The 18,410-nt window shown below is 34.3% G+C and overlaps 1 protein-coding gene and 1 non-coding gene across 2 annotated transcripts in view; one reads left to right on the forward strand and one right to left on the reverse strand.

Annotated features, from left to right (window-relative positions):
- The window catches only part of PIK3CA (phosphatidylinositol-4,5-bisphosphate 3-kinase catalytic subunit alpha), a 108,337-nt gene extending 90,196 nt beyond the window's left edge, over positions 1-18,141 (forward strand). Inside the window, exons 10-21 of the mRNA XM_055083933.1 lie at positions 1,380-1,504; positions 2,399-2,480; positions 3,524-3,688; positions 3,905-4,008; positions 5,400-5,571; positions 7,982-8,088; positions 8,798-8,919; positions 9,751-9,829; positions 13,239-13,409; positions 14,023-14,140; positions 14,543-14,694; positions 15,506-18,141. Coding sequence (XP_054939908.1) covers positions 1,380-1,504; positions 2,399-2,480; positions 3,524-3,688; positions 3,905-4,008; positions 5,400-5,571; positions 7,982-8,088; positions 8,798-8,919; positions 9,751-9,829; positions 13,239-13,409; positions 14,023-14,140; positions 14,543-14,694; positions 15,506-15,776 — 1,668 coding nt within the window. The 3' untranslated portion in view covers positions 15,777-18,141. The remainder of the gene's footprint in view (positions 1-1,379; positions 1,505-2,398; positions 2,481-3,523; positions 3,689-3,904; positions 4,009-5,399; positions 5,572-7,981; positions 8,089-8,797; positions 8,920-9,750; positions 9,830-13,238; positions 13,410-14,022; positions 14,141-14,542; positions 14,695-15,505) is intronic.
- On the reverse strand, positions 14,383-14,455 carry TRNAR-CCU (transfer RNA arginine (anticodon CCU)). The gene has a single exon. It is a non-coding gene; the product is annotated as a tRNA-Arg (tRNA).
- Positions 18,142-18,410: the final 269 nt, after the last annotated feature.

Below are 18,410 nucleotides of genomic sequence, written 5' to 3' on the forward strand. Positions count from 1 at the left end.
GCCTGCGTACCAAAAAAAAAAAAAAAAAAAAAAAAAGAACAAAAGGTAAATCAAATAATAGTATTCATCCTTTAAATAGCTTTCGCTAAAAGTAAAATCCAGACCTTTTACCCTGACCTGCAAATTTTACATGCTCTGAACATGACCTCCTATCACTCCCCTCCCTCATCTACTGGACTTCAGATGCCCTGGTCTTCTTTCTGTTCCTCCTTCACACCAAACTCATTCTTTCCTTGGGGCACTTTCACTGTTTCCTTCATCTGCAGTAGTCTTTCCCTGGTCTTAGTGTGGATGGTTCTTTCTTGTCATTTGGATCACAAATTAATATTACCTTCTCAAAGGCCATTCCTGAGCACCCAGTCTAAAGTAGCCACTCAGTCCTTCTCTGTCACAGCACCCAGAATATCTTACCTACTCCAGTATTTTTATTTGTTCATTTAGTTTCCCACTGTAATAGAGGCTCTGTTAATACAGGGTGTTTTACTATTTTCTGAGCCCAACAGTAAGAACAGGACAAGGTACACAGTACATATATTAATAAAGATTTGTTGAGTGAATATGTGCCAGTAATATTTCTTTATGCTGTTGGATAAATTAACAATATTTAAATGTATAAAAACCAAGTAGCATGGATGTCTGCTTTCATTTTTAGCCAATAGGAATATGTGTAACTCATCCTAAGGGGTGTGTGTTTTGCATGATACATTAATATGCGTTCATAATTATTCACTATGTGGTTAATACATTTGTATTTAAAGGGAATAAATACATTACTTGGAATCTTGGAATTACACCAAAAGTTATGGTATTTTCTTTTTAGTTTCCAGACATTCAGTGTGCAGTGTTTTAATGTGGATGGTTTTTTTTCTCCTTTTTTCCCTTATTTTTACTTTTAAAATTAGAAAGCCTTGCAAGTGATTATAAGGATATTTTCAGGGAAGGATTATGAAAGAATTTATATTTTTATTTTATTATTTTACTTTTTAATTTTCTCTCTTATTCCAGAAACATTAGCAGATTAGTTAATAGGATACTAGGAAGGGTCCTCATCAGGAAGAGAAGTAAATTGTTCACTGCCACCCACTAGTATCCAAATCTAGCCTTATCCCTGACTGATTTTGGCACTTAACTGTTCTTTGGTTGGTGGTAATGTTAACCAAGTAAATTATTGGATTTGTTCCACAAATCCAATAACTGTCTTAAGTTTGTTCTCCCCATCCCTGAAAATAAAGTCTTGCAATGAGAATAAACTGTTTTTTAACAGTTAATAAGCAATGTAAAGTTTATTGAAAATTAATTTTCTTTTCTTGCAGATCACTCATGAATCGGGGGGCAGGTATGGCAAAGAAAATTATATAAGATATTACTTTATTTTACAGAGTAACAGACTAGCTAGAGACAATGAATTAAGAGAAAATGATAAAGAACAGCTCCGAGCAATTTGTACACGAGATCCTCTATCTGAAATCACTGAGCAAGAGAAAGATTTTCTGTGGAGCCACAGGTAAGTGTTAAGATAGAGAGTCTCTGTTCCTTCTGTTTCAGAAGAAAGAACTGACTTTGGCTGATCTCGCCATGCTTCTGCCATTACCTATTAGAGTAAATAAAGCATAATTTACATGATTTTTAATTACAAACATTCTCCTTTTTTGAACTGTGGGTATCGATCAGTATTTCTAGAAAATCATGCTGCATTGGTAATAACCTTGCAGATTGAAGGCTTTTTTAAAATTCTGAATCCTTAACATGACATTTTTTAGGATTTGGTTTTTTGGTTTGTTTTCAAATAAAATTTAAGATAAAAAAAAAAAACCTTAGTATTAGATCAGTTTAGTTGTGATTTAATTGGTCTAGATATTTTCATTTTTAGGAGTTCCTTCCACTTTTCATTTTTTCTTACGCTTCCTTAAAGCAATACTGTAATGCCTTATTTTCACTTCTGAAGAAATTATCCTGCAACTTGGTAAGTGTACCCTGGTTTATTTAAATAAGGCAGTTGCAGTGCATTTCTGCAGAAAGTTCATTTAAACATAAATTTTGTCCAGTGACCACAGTAGAAGTGGTAACTCTTCTCATGGTTCATGCCGAATAAGTAGATGAATAATAGGAGCTATATAAAGAGTGTTATAACATAAATTCATAATTTTCCCTAAGTACCTTTCCTCCATTTGGATTTTCCTTTAGTCTTCAATGCCATTATAACTGTATCTATGTACATATATGTGCAGCTATAGTGTTAAACACAGGTTTGTTTTGATTTTAAAGAAGGCTAGTAATGGTAAGTTTTAAAAGTGTTTGGAACTTCTTAAAGATTGCATAGTCACAAGTTTAGACATCTAGGCCTTTTGAATAATATGTAAGAATGTTTTTTTTGTTTTGCTTTGTCTTTTTCACACAGACACTATTGTGTAACTATCCCTGAAATTCTACCCAAATTGCTTCTGTCTGTTAAATGGAATTCTAGAGATGAAGTAGCTCAGGTAAATGCATGTTTGAGATTACTGAATAACTGTTGCACAAATTTGGTATGTCATTCAAATTGTTTTTTCTCAGAAAGTCTGCATAAGTATAAGAAATGAAATAGGGCTTCCCTGGTGGCGCAGTAGTTGAGAGTCCGTCTGCCGATGCAGGGGACATGGATTCGTGCCCCGGTCCGGGAAGATCCCACATGCCACGGAGCGTCTAGGCCCGTGAGCCATGGCCACTGAGCCTGCACGTCCGGAGCCTGTGCTCCGCAATGGGAGAGGCCACAACAGTGAGAGGCCTGCGTACCACAAAAAAAAAAAGAAATGAAATAGAGTATGTTTTAAATTAATTAATAATGATAATACAGATGGTCCTCCACTTACCATGGTTTAGCTTAAGATATTATTACTTTACAGTGGTGAGAAAGTGAGATGCATTCAGTAGAAACTATACTCCAAATTTCGAATTTAGAGCTTTTCTCAGGCTAGCAATATGTGGTAAAATAGTCTCTCCTGATACTGGGCAGCAGTAGCGAGCCACCGCTCCCAGTCAGCCGGATGATCGTGAGGGTAAACAACCAGTATCCTTACAACTATTCTGTACCCATACAGCCATTCTCCTTTTCACTTTCAGTAGTGTTCAACAAATTGCATGAGATATTCAACACTTTATTATAAAATAGGCTTTGTGTTAAATGATTTTGCCCAGCTGTGGGCTAAACTAAGTGTTCTGAGCATGTTTAAGGTAGTCTAGGCTAAGCTATGATGTTCAGTAGATTATGTGTATTAAGTGCATTTTCGACTTGAGATATTTTCAACTTATGATAGGCTTATCAAGACATAAGCCCATTGTAAGTCGAGGAAGATCTGTATAGTAGAGAAAAATACTATTTACATAACTTCCACTGATAAAATTAATTAGAACTAAACATTTTAAGCACTGAATTCATAAGGGGGGCTTTTATCTAGTTTTAAAATATTAAGACAGTGTCTTAAGAGGGTTCATTCACAACTATCTTTGGTTTTTAAATATGATCTATTATCTCACTCATACACAGATGTACTGCTTGGTTAAAGATTGGCCTCCAATCAAACCTGAACAGGCTATGGAGCTTCTAGACTGCAATTACCCAGATCCTATGGTTCGAGGTTTTGCTGTTCGATGCTTAGAAAAATATTTAACAGATGACAAACTTTCTCAGTACCTAATTCAGCTAGTACAGGTAAAATAGAAAAATAATGTTTTATTCTAAATCCATGCACCTTCCAACACCTACTGTATTAGCTGGTTTTATGCATTTTTAAAAGTCAGTTTTATTACCAGTAGTATCTATTTTCTTCCTAAAAAATTTTCTTTAAATCCAACCATGCAGAAACTGACCTTGATCGATGTAGAGTTGTTTTTATTTTTGTTTGTTTTTTTGTTTTTAATCACATAGGTCCTAAAATATGAACAGTATTTGGATAACCTACTTGTGAGGTTTTTACTCAAAAAAGCATTGACTAATCAAAGGATTGGGCACTTTTTCTTTTGGCATTTAAAGTAAGTCAAATTATTTTCCCATTTAATTCTTTATATATTACTTGTATTCTCAGTTGATGTATAAATATGTATTACTTATATACTGTTGTTTTTGTTTGTCTAGAAGAGTTTTCCATACTGAAAGTATATTGTACCAGTGATGAACTTCCCTCAGCCTTTTCTCTTTAACATTAAGTAAGCAGTAACATTAAAACTAAATTTTATACAAGAATGAGAGCTGAAATATTTTTAAAGATTTTGATTCTACTTTAAGCAAAATAAAATTTGCTAGGTCCAGATTAATGTTGCAGTTGATTTCACCGTATGTGTGGATTAAGATATCCCCCCACCCCAAAAAAATCTTGCCTTGGAATTCAGAACAATAATGACAAAATCCCAAGTTTCTTACTAGAAAATAAGCTAATTAAGAATAAAAAATATTTTGCAGAATATGCGATATCTAATACACAAAGTTAGAGGTCATAAACCATGCACTTTTTTATAAATTTAGAAACAGATTTGTAATTAACATGATTCTTTAAATGTTAAAATAAATTTAAAATGGAATCTAGAAACTAGGTTTAAAATAACTTAATTCAGGGACTTCCCTGGTGGCGCAGTGATTAAGAATCCGCCTACCAATGCAGGGGACACGGGTTCGATCCCTGCTCCGGGAAGATCCCACATGCCATGGAGCAACTAAGCCCATATGCCACAACTATTGAGCCTGTGCTCTAGAGCCCGGGAGCCACAACTATGGAGCCCTCGTGCCACAACTACTGAAACCCACGTGTCTAGAGCCCGTGCTCTGCAACAAGAGAAGCCACCGCAATGAGAAGCATGCCTACTGCAATGAAGAGTAGCCCCAGCTCTCCACAACTAGAGAAAGCCCGTGCACAGCAACAAAGACCCAATGCAGCCAAAAATAAATAAATAAAATAAATTTAAGGATAACTTAAATTCAGACACAGTACAGAAAAGGGACATGTATGCCAGAAGAGTCAAATAGTGTTCACTGAGCTCTTCACTCCCTCTCTATTCATTGTATTATTTTTGTGCCTAATTTCCTTTTTTCATGTTTATGTATTTTGTGCTAAGATTAGTAAATGAAAAGTAGTTGAAATAAACCTAAAATCTAGTTTTTTTTTAATTTATATTTCCAGGAACTACCTGAAACTCTTAATTGTTTTGCTTCTAAATGATAGGTTTTAAATGATTTAAAACCTATCATTCGTTAGTATGATTGTATTAGTTAGTATTAGTTACATGATTATAACATTTTTTGAATTTAGAAAATGGGTTTCTTAAAAAAGGTTATGTGTATACTCATTTAAATCTCTCTGTCTCTCCCTCTCTCTCTCTCTGTCTCTCTCTCTCTCTCTCTCTCTCTCCCTCTCCCATTGACCTTTTAGATCTGAGATGCACAATAAAACAGTTAGTCAGAGGTTTGGCCTGCTTTTGGAGTCCTATTGCCGTGCATGTGGGATGTATTTGAAGCACCTGAATAGGCAGGTTGAGGCTATGGAAAAGCTCATTAACTTAACTGACATTCTCAAACAAGAGAAGAAGGATGAAACACAAAAGGTATGTGACTCTTCAGTTTGTTTTTCAGACTCCTTCATTGCAGTGGGGCAGGGTTATTTGAGAGCCCAGTATATATGCAGATCATGGGCCTTAGAATTAGGCAGATTAAGATTTGGATCCAAGCAATGTAGTGTTAGACACATTATTTAGTCTCTTGAGATTCATTTTCCTCATCTGTAAAATGGAAATAATACTTTCCTCATAGGGTTGCTGTGAGAATTAAATCATACAAGATATGCAAAGCACCTCTCATAGTTCCTAGAACATGGGAGGTGCCCAGTAAATGTTAGTTCCCTCCTCTTTCCCTTCCTTTCTCTTTTATATAGCCCTAAGTCTTTTTTTTTAAATTTTTTTTATTGAAGTATAGTTGATTTACAATATTGTGCTAATCTCTGCTGTATAGCAAAGTGACTCAGTTATATACATATATACATTCTTTTTTTATTTTCTTTTCCAGTATGGTTTATCACAGGATATTGAATATAGTTCCCGTTCTATACATTAGGACCTTGTTGTTTAGCCCTAAGTTTTTTTTTGGCTGTGTTGAGTCTTCAGTGCTGCGCACAGGCTTTCTCTAGTTGTGGCGAGCAGGGGCTACTCTTCGTTGTGGTGTGTGGGCTTCTCATTGCAGTGGCTTCTCTTGTTGCGGAGCATGGGCTCTAGGCATGCAGGCTCAGTAGTTGTGGCTCGCGAGCTCTAGAGTGCAGGCTCAGTAGTTGTGGTGCATGGGCTTAGTTGCACCGCGGCATGTGGGATCTTTCCAGACCAGGGCTCGAACCCGTGTCCCTTGCATTGGCAGACAGATTCTTAACCACTGCGCTACCAGGGAAGTCCCAGCCCTAAGTCTTAAAAAGATTTTTCCTTACTCTGTGTCATTTCTTTTCTTTTAGTAATGACCCTGAAAATGAGTGGAAAGAAATTAGTTTCTATATTTCTAAGTTTAAAATGGACTCTTAGTCACACAGTATATATATCACACACTGGAGTCACCTGCAGTCTTGCTTAGAGTACCTGATGAACGTGAAATGTAAAGGTTTTCATGACCTTTTCCTACTCCTTATCCTTTATTCAGTCCAACACACCCTACAGTAAAAAGTGAGATCATTCCTCACCTCTAGTGAAATGAAAAAAGAAAATCCCAGTTTATTAGTGAGTCCCCAAAGGACAGACAATGTAAATTAGTAGTACTGAATAAATTTTTTCAACATTTTCATTAATGTTGCTTGAAGAAAAAAACAACTTTAAAAGAAAGTTACTGTATTAATCTAAATGTCATACAGTATGTCACTGAGTGGATTTTATTGAAATTGTGGTATGTAAGTTCAAATACAGGTTATTAGAAAATAATTGTATTGTTTCTGCTGCTGGAATTGTGAGCAAGAGGAAATTAGACTGCTTTGAAATAATAAAATATATTGTAACTAAGGTAAGAAAAAAGAAATTAGATATTAGTTAAATTTGTAAATATAAGCATTTCTTCTAAAGTGAAGTTGTCATATCACAGATTGGCTGTGATACAGTGGATTAAAAAAGTGATTAAAAAAGGATGTTTCTTTCCACTTATGTACTAGAACCTTGAGTATAGTATGAGACTTTTCCCAACAATTTCTTTTAGACTCACTAGACCTTTTTTATTGAACAGAGAATGTGGTGTTTTCTGAAAAGCTTAAAAGTAAGGTTATTGGGCTTCCCTGGTGGCGCAGTGGTTGAGAGTCCGCCTGCCGATGCAGGGGACGCAGGTTCGTGCCCCGGTCCGGGAGGATCCCACATCCCGCGGAGCGGCTGGGCCTGTGAGCCATGGCCGCTGAGCCTGTGCGTCCGGAGCCTGTGCTCTGCTACAGGAGAGGCCAGGACAGTGAGAGGCCCGCACACCACAAAAAAAAAAAAAAAAAAAAAAAAAAAAGTAAGGTTATTAAGCTAACGTGATGTCTCCACAGTTTTTCCTCTAGAACAAAGGTCAGCAAACATTTTCTTAAAAAGCTAGATAGTAAATATTTTAGACTTGGTAGGCCATGCAATTTGTTGTAACTACTCAGCTCTGCTATTCTAGTGTGAAAGCACCAATATCTAAGTGAATGGGCATGACTATATTCCAAGGCAATTTGACTTACTAAAACTGGCAACTGACTTACAGGCCATAGTTGACCAAGCCCTGCTCTAGAGCCAGAACACTGCCTCTATCAGCATGCAGAGCTTTTCTCACAGGAAGGTACACAGTACTGTCACTCTCACCTCTCTGTCTGAGTTGTGCAGCTCTGTGTTATAGAAACCCTTCTAATTAGAATGCAGCCAATCCAGGATATGGATTAAAAGACTACACAATAATGAGGTTCCAGTGTATAAAAGAGATTAGCAATTAGTTTTACCTTTATCAAATCAACTTCTAACCATGATTATGCTCATTTATCAGGTACAGATGAAATTTTTAGTTGAGCAAATGCGGCGACCAGATTTCATGGATGCTCTACAGGGCTTTCTGTCGCCTCTAAACCCTGCTCATCAGCTGGGAAATCTCAGGTAAGGTACTTTATTGGAAGTTTTATTGATACATTTAAACAAGTACTTTCTCTGGAGAAAATCTTGAACAAGTCAAAATGTCTTTGTGTTCAATAATATATGCTTGTCTCTCCCCTTTTCCTACCCTGCAAAATAAGAGTAGTAAAATTTTCTTAAGTTCAGACCTGCATTTATTCAGAATGAGTTTTTACTACTTTAATAATAGAATTTAAAACTTTTTATGGCCAGAATTTCTGGTATCATTGGATAAGAAATGGAATGTAATATCTGTAAAACAAATGAGATGTCCCTGTATTTGTGAAAAATTCATATTCCATTTATAAGAAATTTTTAAGCTTAATATGTATTTTTTCTTTATACTACCTCAGAAATTAATTCATAAATAAAACTGAGGAGAAAGTTTAAAATTGTTATAACACTTCAAAAAGCTGTATAGTATATATATTTTAAAATAAATTGAGGCTACAAAGAATAACAAAGCTAAGGTGCCTAGTAAATTTTTCAACTATTTTAAAGGCTTGAAGAGTGTCGAATTATGTCCTCTGCAAAAAGGCCACTGTGGTTGAATTGGGAGAACCCAGACATCACGTCAGAATTACTCTTTCAGAACGAGATCATCTTTAAAAATGGTGATGATTTATGGCAAGATATGCTAACACTTCAAATTATTTGCATTAGGTGCCTAGTAAATTTTTCAACTATTTTAAAGGCTTGAAGAGTGTCGAATTATGTCCTCTGCAAAAAGGCCACTGTGGTTGAATTGGGAGAACCCAGACATCATGTCAGAATTACTCTTTCAGAACAATGAGATCATCTTTAAAAATGGGGATGGTAAGGAAGAATATTAATGGACTTATGATGCATGAATTTAGTTATATTTTTATACACAGGATATTTATGAACCATGAAGATTATTATTGAAAGCCATTTAAGGAATATGCATGTGGTAAAATATATAATATTAAGCAAATGTCTTAACCTTTAGAATATGTATTTATAATTATTGAAAAGGAAAGAAGTACTAGGTTTAGAATCAGAAGGCCTGAAAATCATTTTGTTCAGCTGTATATCCATTCACTCCATAAATATTTGACACGCTAGGCCCTGAAGTTGTAAGAATACACGAAACAGAATCCCTGCCCTCTTAGAGTTTACAGTCTAGCAGGGAAAAGAGACATTAAACAAATAACTACAAAAACAAAATTACAACCCTGGTACAAAGGAAAAGTGTAGTCTGCTAAGGAATCATAAAAGAAGGTCCTAATTTATTTGGAGAACAGGCTGTGGGGGAATACATTTTTATATACTAAACAAATGTATCATTGATGGTTTTTCATTAGGAAATGACCTTTCAGCACTGAATTCTGTTAATCCAAATATTTTAATATAAACGTGTTCAAGTTTAAGGATTCAGAAAAATAAGTAATTTAAATATTTTAATTTTTTTGTGAAATACATGCCACCTTATCCTACATTGTTTACAGATGTGTTTATGCAGATACTTTAGAAATGGGTTAAAGACTAAGATTATTGCTTCCTTACAGATTATTTTGAAGAGCAAACAGTTCTGTATATTTTCTGTTTGAAAACATTGTGATGATGTGATACTCAAATTTGTGCTTGTAGCATTAAGTGTTGGTACACATATTCTTTGAATTTCAGATTTACGGCAAGATATGCTAACACTTCAAATTATTCGCATTATGGAAAATATCTGGCAAAATCAAGGTCTTGATCTTCGGTAGGTAACCAATAAGACAACATGTATGCTGAAAGTTATCCTGAAAAAGTAAACCATTAGTAAATATTAATTGTAAAATATATTAATTATAAACAATATAGAGGCATATATCTATAAATAAATGTATGGAGTAATAATTAACACTAGTTGATTACACTGTGGTACTTTCTGTTTGTCCTCTTCTTCCTTGGCTTAGAATAGCTAATGAGATTCAGCTAGGTAAGAAGAGCTATCTCCGATAAGCTGGTAAAGACTCTGCAACTGGTCACTAACAATCTTCCCTTGGTATCTGCAGGGGATTGGTTCCAGGACCCCTGCCAATACCAGAGTCCATGGATGCTCAAGTCCCTTATATAAAATGGCATAGTATTTGCATATAAACTATGCACATCCTCCTGTATACTTTGTCATCTCTAGGTTACTTATAATACCTAATGCAATGTAAAGGCTATGTAAATAGTTGCCAGGGCACAACTAATTCAAGTTTTGCTTTTTGGAACTTTCTGGATTTTTTTCCCCAAATATTTTCCATCTGCAGTTGGTTGAATCCAAGTATCCAGAACCCTCAGTTATAGAGGGCCAACTGTATTTAGGAACAGGACATAGGAGACAAGAGACACAAAAGGCCCCATTTTTCATTTAGAAGTTAAGAGTTTAAAAGAAGGTTTCTTTCATTATATAAGTTTTCTAATTCTAAAACTTTATAAATTCTCTAATCTTGAGTCAGTTTTTCAGCAAAATTTATGAAAGCAACTAATCTTAACGTTTTTGCCATTTTGTTGGTTTCTGCCCAACCTTCCCAGTTATCAGCATCATCTCCAAGTTTTCTATCCTGCCACATCTTCTCCTAGTCGTTTTTGTGTCTAATATTTTATCCTTCTCTTACTTGTCCCTTTGCAAATTCAGAGTTATTCAGGCAAAGCCCACCCTCTTCAAAAGTACTTTTGTCTGAGCTTCCCTGGTAGCGCAGTGGTTGAGAGTCCGCCTGCCGATGCAGGGGACACGGGTTCGTGCCCCAGTCCGGGAAGATCCCACATGCCGTGGAGTGGCTGGGCCCGTGAGCCATGGCCACGGAGCCTGTGCTCCGCAATGGGAGAGGCCACAACAGTGAGAGGCCCGCGTACCACAAAAAAAAAAAAAAAAAAAAAAAAAGTACTTTTGTCTGTAACTCTGGTAATTACAATATTTAATTGTAAATTAGTGGCTATGCAAAAAAGCATCTAAAATTAAACGAGCTAGATCGTTGGAAAGTAAGTTGGATCTTTGGAAAGTTGTTACGTTTTTTAACTTAAGTAAATTTAAATTAAAATTTTATTTAAAGTTCAATTTTTTAATAATAAGCCTGTTAGGACTATGTAATGCTTTAAACTATGAGCATGTTCAACAGTAATAAAATTAAGAGAAAATGCTCAGGAGTACCACCTTAAGAAATTCCTGTATTTACCAGAGCAGATAGAAGAAAAGATTCCACAAGGAAAATGGTCAAAAGGGTAGGAAGACCAGAGTAAGTGATTCACAGAACCCAGAAAAGGGGAGAGATTCACAAACAGTCTACAGTATCAGGTGCTTCAGGAGTTTAAGAGCATAAGGACTATGAAAAAGACCTTGGATTTGATGATTCATGGTTAGCTTTAAGAAGAGTTGTCAGTAGAGTGATAGAAATTAAGCTACAAGGAATTAAGTGAGAAAATAAAAATAAGTTTAGACTCTTACTCTTAGGAATTTAGGAAGTAAAGGAAAGGTGGAAAGAATGGACAGTAGCATATGAGAACAGGAGAGCAAGAAAAACCATACTTCAGTACTTATGTGCCAATGGGCGTATTAGGTGCTTTTTTTTCATTGTCTCTTTAAATCCTCACATCTCTACCCTTGACTACATGTCCTTTTTAATATTACATGTGATGAATGGGAAATATCCATAAAGCACTTTGACTGCACACCAAAGTATGGTTGTATCAAGGAAAAAGCATTGGTGGGATATTTGAGTTGTGGGCTAAACTAACTGCTTTTATCATGGAACATCATTTTTACTTAAAGAATAACTAACAGACAAGCTATGATTATTCAGACATGGATATTTGATAGACATTTTCTTGAAAATGAACAATATGAGACTCTTCAGGGAGAACAACTGACAGTATTTGTTGTCAAAAATCAAATTTAAGCTTTCAAGTCAAAATTAGAATTTTGAAAACCTTGTATCTACTGCTATGAGCTTCCCCAAAATTAAAGACTTTTCTGATGAGATCAGTGATAATGTTAACAATTGTAATTTTTTTTTAGTTGGTATAATGAAAAGTATCAACATTTGGAAGATCTCCATAACTCAGTGAATTAATATCTTCCAAATGAGCAATATAGGATATTATAACGTCATATATGGGTAGAAATTCCATTCAGAGGCAAGATAAACAAATGGGTCTTCATGTAACAAGGATAAGAAAAGTTTACTGTTATGGTTTTACATTACATATTGCAACTTAAGAAACTATCTCTTGTCAAGTTTTGGAACAGTAGTAAAGAAAAATATGTACAATTATCTGAAAAGGCTATTACTCCCTTTTCCAAATACATATCTGTGCGAGGCCAGATTTTCTTCATCTGCTTCAGTCAAAACATTGCATTAGATTGGATACAAAAGCATTCATGAGAAGCCAGCGCCATACTATTAAGCCAGACATTAAAGAAATTTGAAAAAATGGGAAACAATGTCACTCTTCTAAGTTTTTTTGTTTTTGTTTTTAGGGTTTTTGTTTTGTAAAAGATAGTATTTTTTTATATAAATGAGTATAAATATCACTTTAAATGAATTAATAAATATTTTAATTTTAAAATTTTCTCCATTTTAATTTCTAATGTCAATAGATCTAACCCACATAAATAAAAGCTCTTTGGTATCCTTGATAATTTTTAAGGGTTTAAAGGAGCCCTGAAACCAAAAACTTGAGAACTGCTACCCTAAGGTATTGTTTAGATGTCAGACATCTTTAAATTCACCCATTATTTTTAAAGTCATAAATGTTTATAAACTTTGAATTGCCACAGTAATTTTCTTCATGCTTTTCTCATGTACAATTAAATGCTTTCACAGTTGGAGGTTATAATAAATGATGGCAGATAATTTGATGATTTTTCTAGGAATGTTTGTCATGTTGTAATAAAAGAAAAGTAACACTAGGTTAAAGGAGTAAAGGTCATGCATGAAAAATTTGCAAATAGAATATTCCTGTATTAGCCTGTTAAAATACTTGCTATTTTAGGGAGCACCCTTCAAGTTGCTAGATGGAATGATGCTCGATTCATGAATCTCCTAATAAAACCAATTAGATCTTCACATTTAAAAAAAGATAAAATATTTGCTGTTTTAAAATCCCATCATTGAACTGCAGATGTCTTGTTCCTTTTTCAGAATGTTACCTTATGGTTGTCTGTCCATTGGTGACTGTGTGGGACTTATCGAGGTGGTGAGAAATTCTCACACTATTATGCAAATTCAGTGTAAAGGAGGCCTGAAAGGTGCCCTGCAGTTCAACAGCCACACACTACATCAGTGGCTCAAAGACAAGAACAAGGGAGAAATGTGAGTTTATTATTCTTTTCTTTCTATGCTAGTAGAAGTTTGTATCTGATAGACAAGATTTTTAATGGTTGTGTATATTTCTTTGAGTTAGACCAGAAAAGAAAAAAAAAACAGTATTTACTTTGGAAAAAGATATGTTCAACCTTTGAAATATTTGAGATTATTGAGTTTAAATGATCAGAATTGCTTATAATTTGGTGAAATCCTGTACATTCACCTTAAGAATCTAAAATGTGTTTTTCTTAATGCTTATTCTTTTTTTTAAAGTCAAGGTTAAATTAATAAAAATAAAAATTAAAAATTTTACTCCTAATTCATTGTTAAAATGATTAGAAAAAATTTATTTTAATGACATAAGTATTTTTTCACTATAATAAGAATTATGCTTTGGTCAGAGAATATCTAGAAATTTTCTTAGAAACCTTTGAACACTTCAGAATCCCAAAGTTCCTCAGATCTTCAAACATAATTACTTCCTCCCCCTAATGTCAGTGATTGTTTTCATTGTTTTAATACAGACTTTACTAAAAGACTTTGACCATCTTTTCCCAGTTTGGACTGGATCATTCTGTATTTCCATACTAACTCAAAGGTGTTTATTTCTTCTTTGTAGATATGATGCAGCCATCGATCTATTTACACGTTCATGTGCTGGATATTGTGTTGCTACCTTCATTTTGGGAATTGGAGATCGTCACAATAGTAACATCATGGTTAAAGATGATGGACAAGTAATAGCTTCCTCTTTTAAATGTGTCAACATTCTTTTTTTTTAATATTTATTTTTTTACTTATTTATTTGGCTGCACTGGGTCTTAGTTGTGGCATGCGGGATCTTCGTTGCGGCATGTGGGATCTTTTAGTTGCGGCATGCAGGATCTTCAGTTGCAGCATGTGGGATCCTTTAGTTGTGGCATGCAGGATCTTTAGTTGCGGCATGAGGGATCTTTTAGTTGTGGCATGTGGGATCTAGTTCCTTGACCAGGGATCGAACCTAAGTCCCCTGCATTAGGAGTACAGAGTCTTAGCCACTGGACCACCAGGGAAGTCCCTCAACATTCTTAAATTTACTAATTCAGGACATTGTATTTCTGCATTTGTCAAACTATAACATAATTTCTTATTTTTGAAAGCTGTTTCATATAGATTTTGGACACTTTTTGGATCACAAGAAGAAAAAATTTGGTTATAAACGAGAGCGTGTGCCATTTGTTTTGACACAAGATTTCTTAATAGTGATTAGTAAAGGAGCCCAAGAATGCACAAAGACAAGAGAATTTGAGAGGTAAGTTCAAGAAATTAAAAGCACAAAATAAAGAATTCTTGCTGCTCTACCAAAACAATCGATATTTTTCAAGCAATTTAAAAATAAATGTTTTATTAACATTGTAGAATAAACTGGATATTTTAATGTGTTTATTTTTATTTATTTATTGTGTAATGCTGTGAAGGAAATGGAAAGAAAAACCAGTTTAATTTATTGAGTTAGTTAAGGCCTAAAAAGAAAGTGATCCTTAAACTTCATAGTACATTAAAAGTTTTTGTTCACTGCCATTTAAAAATTGGATTCCACCTTCTCTTTATTAACAAATCATGTATATTGCTTCACACAACACTTTTTAGTCATACAATCTGAGGAATTCAGTCAACCATTAATACCATGTTTATTCATAATTTTTCTTAACCACCATATGGGGTATCATTAGTCTACCTTAAACCTTAAAGTACTTTAAAAAACCTTTTATAAAATTCTCTTTTATCTATAACTCAGTCCTGGCCCTAACCTAATCCCTAGAGGCTTTAGTATGGACCAGTTCATACATTTAATAAATCCTTATTAAATTGCTAATGTGCCAGGCATTCTTTTAGGGGCTGATGATAGAGCAGTAAACAAAGTCCTTATGGACTCACAGAGTTCACATTCTGGTGTCAGGTAAAGAGAATAGAAAGTGTTGGTAAGAGGAGTAGGGAGAAGAATGCTGTATTTTATAGTTTTGTCCAAGAAGGCCTCTCTAACTTTGTGACATTTGAGCAGAGACCTGAAGGTATTAACACGTTTTATTCCATACTAACCAAACTGTTCTTATTACTTGTAGGTTTCAGGAGATGTGTTACAAGGCTTATCTAGCTATTCGGCAGCATGCCAATCTCTTCATAAATCTTTTCTCAATGATGCTTGGCTCTGGAATGCCAGAACTACAATCTTTTGATGATATTGCATACATTCGAAAGACCCTAGCTTTAGATAAAACTGAGCAGGAGGCTTTGGAATATTTCATGAAACAAATGAATGATGCACATCATGGTGGCTGGACAACAAAAATGGATTGGATCTTCCACACAATTAAGCAGCATGCTTTGAACTGAAATGATTAAGAAACTGAAAGCTCGGTATCTGGATTCTATACTGCACTGTTAATAACTGTCAACAGGCAAAGACTGATTGCATAGGAATTGCACAATCCATGAACAGCATTAGAATTTACAACAGGAACAGAAATAAAATACTATATAATTTAAATAATGTAAACGTAAACAGGGTTCGATAGCACTAAACTAGTTCATTTCAAAATTAAGCTTTAGAATAATGCGCAATTTCATGTTATGCCTTAAGTCCAAAAAAGGTAAACTTTAAAGATTGTTTGTATCTTTTTTTAAAAAACAAAACAAAACAAAAAAAAAACCCAAAATATATAGAAATGATGGAGAAGGAAAAAGAATGATGTTCTTTTTTTGTCTTGCAAATGTTTTATGTTTTGAAATGTGGACACAACAAAATCTATTATTGCATTAGGTCCAAGTAAACTGGAGTTTGATGTTAAATTACACTAAGATTGGAAAATAATGAAAATTTTTATTTTTCCATTGCTGTTCAATTTATAGTTTGAAGTGGGTTTTTGACTCCTTGTTTGATGAAGAAAAATGCTTGGGGTGTAAGGGACTCTTGAGATTTCATCAGACACATTTCCTTTTTAATAAATCAAACCTTTTGATGATTTGGGATCTTATCTGCAAAGTTTGGGAAGCAGTCACAAATGAGACCTGTTATAAGGTGGTGTTTTGGGGTTTTTTTTCTGGACAGTATTTACAAGAATCTGATTCTTATTTCCCAGGGAAATTCTGGGCTCCCTCAAAGTAAATAATCATCATAGAGAAAGAACGAGCAGGAATAATTCTTGCTCCAGAATTGTACAGTATTCACCTTAGATTGATTTTTTTTCTCCTTTTGCAATGAATTGAATACATTTTTCATGCATGTTTTCCAGAAAATAGAAGTGAGTATTAATGTTATTAAAAAGATTATTTTTTTTATTAAAGGCTATTTATATTATAGAAACTATCATTAATATATATTCTTTATTTACATGATCTGTCCCATAGTCATGCATTGTTTTGCACCCCAAATTTTTTATTGTTTGTAGCAGCATGGTCAGCTTTTCTTTTGATCTGTGGGTGAGGCTCAGGCACTATCCCATTTATACCAATGACTAGCATATAACTACTTAAGGAAAACAGATGAAAGTTCCTCCTCTTTCCTTTTATTTTCTTCTGTTTTCACTTGAATCCCCCATCTTCCATCCTCTTTTATAGTTGAGAATGCCTCAACCATATGAAATTAGTTACCAAAATTAACACAATTTAGACTATCTTCCTGATTGCTTAACCCCTCTACCAAGGTATGTTCATGAATAATACTTTATAATAGGGGGAATAGAAACCATGAGCTTTTTACCTTTTTAGGCTATTTATTCATTATTTCCATAATAAAAGTAGGGCCTTAAACCATTTTAAGATCATGTCCCATGTCCGAGTTGTCAGGGCTTACTCTCCAACTTTACTAAATTGCATTTGAGCACAGGATACATTCTTAAACATTTTGAAAAACATTAAACCAAGATGAAGGGGCTAAGGCTAGTTATCACTCTACAATCTGATATTTTACTCAGTATTTGAAATGAATGATTAATGGCCTAGGACATAGCTTTAGCAAATGTCCAGGTGCCACACCAGAAAAAGTGCAATAGTTTACTGACAGTTTTCTAGACTAGGCATATTATTGGAGTACAACTTTATGAAGAGTGCACATTTTATACAGCATCACTTAAAAAATATTCATTTATGAAATCAGTTACCTATAGTAGAAGTCTTGAATAGTGAACGGGACTCTAATACAAATACTCTTAATATTTGACTATTTTAGAACCCTTAAAGGGCATAATTACTGGAGATTTAGGTACCTCACTAAAGCATGTACATAATATTGCCAACAAGAAAAATAAATTTGGGAATTTATTTAGGGAACTTACTTCCCTAAACTGTCTTAGAATAGTTAAGAAGAATTTAAACTTTGTTTTAAGCAGGAGACCAGATAGATTCTTTTGCAGATATAGATTTCATAACATTAAAATTTCATGATTAGCAATTTGTGTCTTTTAGATTTATTCAGTTAATACATACTAACATCCCAGTATTTTCTATATCAGGGATTAATTACAGGAAAACTCAGTGAAATGGTACAAATCTGAAGCTTTGATGGTGGAAACTGAAGTTTTTAACAGAGAACTGTGTTTTACTGAGTGCCAAAAAAGCTTTGAGCTTCCTTGCACAAAGTTTATACAATTTTTGCATTTTTCACATCAGTCCAGATAGTCCCCCTTCCCCTAGGACCTCTCCACCATTAAAACACAAACCACGTAACTTATCATTTACGTTTATTTTTAAGTTATTACAACCAAATTAATTCCGTTTGAAGAAATGTAGACAAATTCTATAAAGAATATACATTAAATGAACTAGCTAAATGCAAAGTACATTTCAAACAAATCCAAGCAGAGTTTATGTAAACCTTAAAAATAAGGGAAAAGGGATAGGTAGTACTCAGAAGGCAAGGAACCAGAAATTGAATTAAATGCTACATGGGGTGACTAGGATATGTTTCAAGTCAGTGATAATATAGCTACTTCCAGGTACTTCAGTATCAGATCAATTCCAATTGGTCAG

This window comes from Physeter macrocephalus, chromosome 1 (assembly GCF_002837175.3).
Source record: "Physeter macrocephalus isolate SW-GA chromosome 1, ASM283717v5, whole genome shotgun sequence".
Classification (NCBI taxonomy): Eukaryota; Metazoa; Chordata; class Mammalia; order Artiodactyla; family Physeteridae; genus Physeter; species Physeter macrocephalus.